The sequence below is a fragment of the Cavia porcellus genome, unplaced genomic scaffold (assembly GCF_034190915.1).
Source record: "Cavia porcellus strain 051 isolate PalLab524CR breed Dunkin Hartley unplaced genomic scaffold, mCavPor4.1 scaffold_19, whole genome shotgun sequence".
Lineage (NCBI taxonomy): Eukaryota > Metazoa > Chordata > Mammalia > Rodentia > Caviidae > Cavia > Cavia porcellus.
The window spans coordinates 52,695,819-52,703,636 of record NW_026947502.1 but is presented as its reverse complement, the minus strand read 5'-3'; the positions used below and the strand labels follow the sequence as shown (position 1 = coordinate 52,703,636).

The 7,818-nt window shown below is 45.5% G+C and overlaps 1 protein-coding gene across 1 annotated transcript in view; it reads right to left on the bottom strand.

Moving 5' to 3' along the window:
• Positions 1–348: 348 nt before the first annotated feature.
• The window catches only part of Hhla1 (HHLA1 neighbor of OC90), a 39,731-nt gene continuing 32,261 nt past the window's right edge, over positions 349–7,818 (bottom strand). The window contains exons 14-15 of the mRNA XM_013149921.2: positions 2,000–2,082; positions 349–392 (exon numbers count right to left, since the gene is read on the bottom strand). Of these exons, the coding sequence (XP_013005375.2) occupies positions 349–392; positions 2,000–2,082 (127 nt within the window). The remainder of the gene's footprint in view (positions 393–1,999; positions 2,083–7,818) is intronic.

Below are 7,818 nucleotides of genomic sequence, written 5' to 3'. Positions count from 1 at the left end.
GTGCCGGGGCTTCTGGGCTGGACTGATGTGTTTGGAAAAATGTACACTGCCTTGCCCAATTATCCAGTTACTGAATTTTTGCAAATGTTACAGGAATTTCTTGAGTATAGACATTAGGTTCCTATGACTCTGAAGTAGGAAGAGGAGCTAACATCTCTGCATAAATTACGAGGCCTCTACCTTCAATATCTTACACAGATTTAGGGGTCAAAAAAAAGTGCAACTTCTGAAAAGAACCCCTTTCAGTTCATAGCTGATCTAGCTGGAGCCTGTGTGGATTCTGTAAAGGTAACCAGGCTGGGTCAGCGCCAGTATGATGAGTTGTTGCCTGAAGTCATTGCTGGGTCCTCATACCGACTTGCAGATATTTTCAAGGCATTTTTGCTTTAAAGCTGGAAGAACAAGAAAGGGAATTCAGGGTGCTGAGATGGAAGCATATAGAGGCTTACTTCAGACTCTGACAGCACTAGCAAACATTTAGTCTTCCGGAGGCAGGAGGGGAGCATGATGTTTGTCAATGAGTGACAGGGCAGGAAGGGCTCACGCAGGACCCCTTACTACTTCACAGGTGAATGGAGGAGGGAGCCACTCGTATTTCTACCCTCTTTACCTAGTGCTCTCTTCCTAGTACCCAGGTAAATCTAGCCCATCTCCCCAGGTTGCAATGCTAACTTGAACTCATCAATGTAATATCTGTGTGTATAGAGATGTTAGGGTTGCCAGGGCAGAGCTGTGGAATTACGTATCTGCAGGGTGCCCCATTCCTATTTCACCAGGTGAAAGACTTTCTGTCTTTGGCTTTTGCCAAACTCCCAATGCCTGGCTCTTGCAGCGCCTCATGAAGGTAATGGTAGAAAGAGAAGACAGAACAAGCGAAGAGATGAATTTGTATGATAAACAAGGGATAAAGCTGGGCTGGGTGATGGTTGCCTATAATCTCGGCCCTCTGGGAAGCTGAGGCAGAAGAATCGAAAGTTTAAGCCCAACCTGGGCAACATCATTACTTGGTGAGACTCTGGTTCAAAATCAAAAATAAAAAGGGCTGAGGGCATAGCTCAGTGTGAAGGCTCTAGGTTCAAACTCCAGTGTCTCTGGGAGAAGGAAGCAGGGGAGATGCATGGAAATAAAGAGAAGCCAGACAGCCTGGCTTAGAGACTCTTAGAGTGCTGGGCTGGGAATGAAGCTTGGAGAGGGTAAGAGGGCAGCCCGTGAGAAGTGAGGCTGCTTCAGGGTACAGGAGCCAGCACAGGTCTAACAGGTGCTGGCGTGGATCCCACGAGTCCCATTTGCTCCCTTTACAAACTGAAAAGGAAGAGTGAGTGGCTTTTGGGTTTTTGTTTTTTGTTAAAGGTAACACATTCCCAAGACTGGACCATGTGCGCACCCAGTTTATCCCGGATTATGTGAGGGAAGGAGTTTCCAGAGTTCACTATGTTTCCACGAGTTTTAGGGTGCTGGAGCCCCCTGACCAGACAGCCCAAGTGGCTGGCATGGGTAAAACGGTCACATTCTTGGCTTAGGAACCCACAGACAAGACAAAGCCACATGTGTTAAGGAGGAGGAGGAAAAAGCAAAGGTGACGCCAGGCACTGCTCTGGGATAATGAAGTAAACGCGACTTTGAAGTCCCTGGGGCCAGGCAGGGGCCTTGACCCTACGGCAGGACTGCTGGGCTCTGGTCTTTGAACCACCAGTATACATTTCCTTTGGGCGGGGAATTTCAGGGTTGATGTGGTATTTTGTCCTCCATTTTATTTTTGTTTGTCTTTTTAGCCTACCCCGAGGCTCTGAGGGTGGGAATCTTGCCAGAGTTCACACAGAGGTGGCTGAAGAATCAGAAATTGCCTCGACCCTGTCTGTCACACTCAGAGCTGACTGGGAGATCTGTGGAACTCGTCAGATGCCCGCTAAGGCAGGAGAGCCTCGCAGAGTCACAGAACCTTCCTGCCCTCGGGGAGACGCGTCCTCCGTACCCACAGCAGAGTCTGGATGGCACTTACTGTGTGAGTGGGACACCCGTGTCACCTTCTGACACAGGAAGGTTGCATTCTTCAGGAACCAGGAGTAGTAGTCCAGACAGTACCTGAGGAGGTAAGTGAGAGCGTGGAGCAATCACTGTCCTGTGTGACTACTGGGAGACGGAATTAAAGGAGTGATTGCGTCAACATGGAGGTGTGGCCAGTTATGCACGGCAAGGACCCTCTGCTCATCTTTTTAAAAATTATTTTAAAGAGAAAAAAATAAAGATAGCAATAAAACAGAGTTTCAAAACAGGCTAGGGGGACCATATCAATGACCAGTACACTGTGTATTGTCTACACAGCAGCTATTCAGAGTGCAAGGTATCGGCAAGGAATGAAGTGCAAACACCAGCACAGACCTTCCTTCTCTGTGAACTAAGAGAAAGTAGCATATTACTATCTTAACTATCATATAGATATGTTGTTTTCCTTTTCCCTTTTCTCCATCACAGTTTTTTTCTCTCTCTTTTAAAAAGAGAATAAGAATAAAAGTAAAATTAAAATAAAAGCTTAAAAGCAGGCTAATAGCAGAGTAACAATAATTAACACATTGCCCATTGTTATCTGCAAGGTAGTGCTCAGATATAAAGATGTGTTTCTTTTTTTGTAGTGGAGTACTACTCAGTCAAAAAGAAGGATAAAGTCGAGACTTTGTAGGTAAATGGATGCAACCCGATAGCATATCATAAGTGAAATAAATCAGGCCCATATGTGTAAACATTGCACTGTTCACTAGTGTGAGGAATTGAATGATTAAATAAGATCTCAAATGTACAACAGATATTGTGACGGGAAGAAACTGCTTAAAAGAAAAGAAAACCTAATGGAGGGAAGGAGAAAGGAAGGAAGAGAAAAGGGGAAAATATATCTATATACACGAGACAGTTAAGACAGTTACACAGTTACTTTCTCTTAGTTCATTGAGAAGGAAGATCCCTGCTAATGTCTGGACATTATTGTTCTGTCCCTGTGTTTATCTTTATATATTAGGAAAGGTAAGGAAGAAGTCTGGGTGGGTCACAGCTCAGACTTCAGGGCCAAGAAGAATTGGTTTAGTCCTAGCTCCACTGTTTATTACGATGGGTGACTGCCGGCTGAGTTCTTAATTCTCTGGGCCTTAGTTTCTTCATATAGAAATGAAAGACAGTAATACAAACAACACTCACAAGTTGTTTGAAGATTATAGAAGGTAAATACATAAAGTCCTTGAATAGTACCCAGCATGTACTGTGGTAGATTCTCAATAAATGACCTTGATTGTTTCCAGGGGAATTGCTGCATTGTCTTGCTTCTGGTCCAGGGCAATAGGAGCTACTTTGAAATAATGCTGTAGGAAGGAGATCCCTGCTGTGCCATTGGGAGGTAAACTGCAGTGCAGACCCTGTCACTAGTCTACAGTATGACTGGGAATTCGCATCCCTTTCAATCCCTTTCAGTATGAGGAGGTCAGGTGAAGCGAGCTCTAAGTCCTCTTCCCTCTTTCTCATTCTGTGATTTTAGCATGCTCTAGGGGGCTGTGCAACTCACTGCCAAGGTCTCCCAGGTGCCATTGTCCCAGTTTATAGGAAATTGTAGAGCTGAGGAGACAGAGGCACACAGATTAGTGAACATATCCAAGGATGTGTTGCTTTCAAGTGCGGGTGCTGGATTTTAAGCATCACATGAAATTTGAATCAGGAAGAAGACAAACCCATGTTGGCCTTGCAGCAGGAACTCAATAGAGGAAGTCAGTCAGCAGAGCTGGAAGAACACAAAAAGATAGAAAACTCAATATCAGCAGCTATGTGGGGAGAGAAAGGACATCTCATGGCCAAGCACAGAAGGGAAGTGCCTCTGGTGGCCGCTGGAACCAGAGGAGAAAGAGCTTTCCCTGGAAATACTTCCAAAGCAGAAAGAGAGGAGGAGACATTCTCTGCGCTTTAATCCTCTGCCAATCTCTTCCATTGGACCAATTAACAGGAAGTAGGTTGGCAATGCATTCTGGGAAATGCAGTTTCCAGACATCAGTGGCTGAAGTACAGAATAGAGAGGGCAGAGTAGGGAGGCGCATGATGAGCACAATCAGGGCTCCTTTTCCTGTGAGCCAGGACCCACATACTCAAGGTGACACTTCAAAAGCTGAAGAGATAGCGGGGAGAATCCTGGTTGACTCAACAGCTGACATGGCTACCAGGAATGTGGTGGCCACAGCTGCTTATCAAGTGTGTCAGAGATGGGTTCATGATTGGCCAAGGAAATGGAAAAGAGAGCAGTGTATACCAGCAACCACAACAGAGTCTTTATCAGCAACTCTGGGTGCTCCGTATGTGCGGGTATTTCATTGTCATGCCATTGTCAGGCTTGGTGAGGGTGGTGTAACCTTCTCTATGAATGGCATGAAACTATGTGACATGTGGCCTGGAATGTGACCTACGTTTTAGATAAACAAACAGCTTCAGAGAGGAGAAATGAGTAGTCCAAGACAACATAGCTTCTAAGTGGTGCAACCTAAATTAATCCTAGGTCTGTGGCCTTCAAGCCTGACCATCTTTACAGCACACTAAGCCACCTTCTAACTTTAGAGACCTTGGTTACACAGCCTAATCTCATTCCTCCTCTGTTTTTGACAATGTGCAGGGTGTGTTTTCTAACAGCAGCAGCCACAGCAACAACAACAGCAAAGTTTTAGAAAGTTTCCGAGCGGCCGAGGACGTCAGTCTACCTGGCAATGATGCGCTTTGGTAAACTATGTTGCTAAGCGACCATGCCAGCTGAGATCCCCCGTGAATGTTCACACTGTGAGCACAGGACTCAGTGTGCAATAACCATGGAGACACAGCCCACTTTGTCATGAGCTACAAAGCTGCTTTTTTGGGCCTTATGTAACTTTGTTTTTTTTTTGGTTTTTTTCCTTTTTACCAGTACCAGGGCTCGAACTCAAGACTGCCTGCTTGCAAGGCAGGCACTTATGCCGCTGAGCTGAATCCCCAGCCCCCAAGGGCCTTATGTAACTTTGGCAGAGTGTGTAGTTTGTAGGATAAACAAAATTTTCTGCCTCTCTGCTCAGGAGAAAAACTAAACATGGTGTAATTCACCCCTGAACCTTCACGCAGAGGATCCCCCTGTAAGGGCAGTGGGGCAAGAGAAGAGTAGGTAAGTAGCTCTGGGCACTGCTCTCTAGGAATCAAGTTAAGTTTGTCTGTCCTTCGTCTGTGAGGGACTGGACACCCTCACAGATGGCCTTCTGCAGGGGAGGCTGGGTGGTCGTACAAGAAAATAAGTTATGAGGGTGGTCTGTCTTTCTTTCTCTTTCTCTTTCTTTCCTGCTTCTTATGGCAGAGTCTAGCTGCAGTGTCAGGGGCAGGATGACCTGGATGGACCTATGTTCAAGCATCCATTATTATGTCTCATTTTTGCATCTGATTAGAGCCATCAAGCCACTGTAGAGTCACCCAGCCAGCCTGGACCCAGCAGGAGTCACAGAGGCAGCAGGGTAGGAAGCATTCTGGGCTCTGTCATCCTTCAAGGAGGGAAGGCATGTTCCAAAGGACCTAAATAAGGAAAGTTTTTTGGAGAGGACTATAAGAGAGAGATGATGGGGGGAAGTTTAGGGAAGCATAGTTTAAGAATAGAAAAAGTGAAGGGCTGGATTTAGGGGTCTCATGAGTTTTTCTGTTTCTGAATGAGAGTCAGTGGTGAGCCTCAAGGGCACGTAGCTGAAAGGAGTAACCGGGCACAATCAAATGCCCCACCCTCCGCTGTGCCATGGGGTGTCTCACTGAGCAAGGCAGAGTACAAACTAGGAGGTTAAAGAAGAGTGGACAGAAGGAAACAAAGGGTGGGAGCTCTTGCGGATGGAAAGGGGTCCCAGAGGCCAAGCGTACGGGGAGAGGGGGAGGGGAATAAGCAGAATAAAGACATGCTGTGTACAGGAACCTAATCACCTCCGTGACTATAAACATTACATGCCACAAACTTGAGCTAAGATTAATGATAGCAAGGAGAGTGAAATGGGGAAAGGAGAATTACGGGAGGAGAGAAGGGGAAGGGAATTTAAAAAACAGTTATATTATGCACAAGTATCCATGTCCCAAAATGATTATAAACTGCATGTACTGCTGTCATGTACTAGAAGAAGAAGGAAGAGGAGGAGGAGGAGGAGGGGGAGGAGGAGGAGAAGGAGGAGGAGAAAGAGGAAGGAGGATGAGCAGAAGGAGGAGGAGAAGGAGGAAGAGGAGAAGGAAGAGGAGCAGAAGGAGAGGAGGAAGAGGTAACCCAGGGTCTTGAAAGAGTGATGTTGACCTGAACAGGGACACGTGTCACAGACATCGGTCTACCTTTGCCCCTACAGACATCCTGAACACCCAGTAACCCCACTACAGGGTCCCCATCCTGTGTTCGCATATGCTTTTCCTTATGTCTGGAGTTGAGTCTCACACTTTCTGCCTTGAAATCTCCTCTTCATCCCTCACACCATTTTATTTCTTCTGGGTTCTGTCAGCATATAATTCAGGCTTTGCTATCGTACTTGTTGTCATTGGTGGCTTGAAATATTGCTGCCTTCTCCACAACGTAGTGCTTTTTAGTTTTATTTCAAAGGCTACATTTTCAACAAGCATTCCAAGTGACACTGTTTTACCACTCTGGGACTCTTCTCCTGAACACTGAGTTCATGGGACAGCTCACTATTTAATGAAACTACAAGGCAAGGAATGGGCAGCCAGGTAAAAAGACACTTCCTTCCTCTAAATTCAAATTCAAAGTTTTTCTCTGCAAACTTCAGCTTTTTCCATTTATTGTCTCAATCAATATTTGGAACATGGGCGTTTACCATGGGCGTGGTATTTTCCAGGCAGGATGTTACTTACAGGTTTTTGTTTGGGTGCAAGACTTGCTTACCACCAGCTCTATCTCACTTTGTGCTCACGACCAGCTCCTCACCCCACCTTTGAAGTCGTCAGTTTCTGACCCTACTGATGACACACTTCTTCATTCCTTGGCTTAATGCGCACATGGCTGATATACAGCAGAGACTTAACACACGTGTTGATTGAAAGAGTGAGAGAAAGATTTAGTAGAGTGAGCTGCTCCTAGATAATGCAGAAAGTATTACTTTGAAGATTTCCTCTTGTTAAGGGCCAAGCTTTGCTGGGGAGAAATGCCTCACCTTGCTTGCTCACATCTTGGGTCTATGGATGTTTTTTGTCACCTTCTTAGTATTTAGAGAACATTCACTAAAGGACTCACGATCCAGGATAAAAAGAGGTGAAAGCACAGGGTGCAAGCCTGGGAATGACACAGGTGAAGACATACAAAGGGTCTCATGTCAAAGACCTGAGAACTGGCCTCCAGACCTCAGGAACAGTATTCATCCTTGTTGTTTGGTTCTGAGTTTACAGCCAAGAATAAATACTGGAAGATAAGGTGGTGTATCCATATTGAAGGTCAGAAATGTGTCCAAATTTAGACCTTCTGAATGATGTCTGCCTTGCAATTTTATTTTTACAAGCATCTCATTTAACTGCCTGGTGACTGCTAGGGATTCACAAGAGAACTGTAATTTAGATTGATGTGTGCTTTGGTCAGTCTTCCCTGGATGATATCACCAGGCTGAGGTCACTGCTGTCCAAGGGCCATTCAAAGTCTGGTTAGTAATTCTACTTGCTACGATGCAATTCGTCTTAACTGTATTCACCTCAATTCAATCCATTTCACCACAACCTAGCTCAGCACAATTTAGTTGAACTCACCTCTACCCAGCTCTAGACAGCTCAGCTCAGTTCATCTCAGAGCTACTCAGTTTACCACCACTCAGTTTA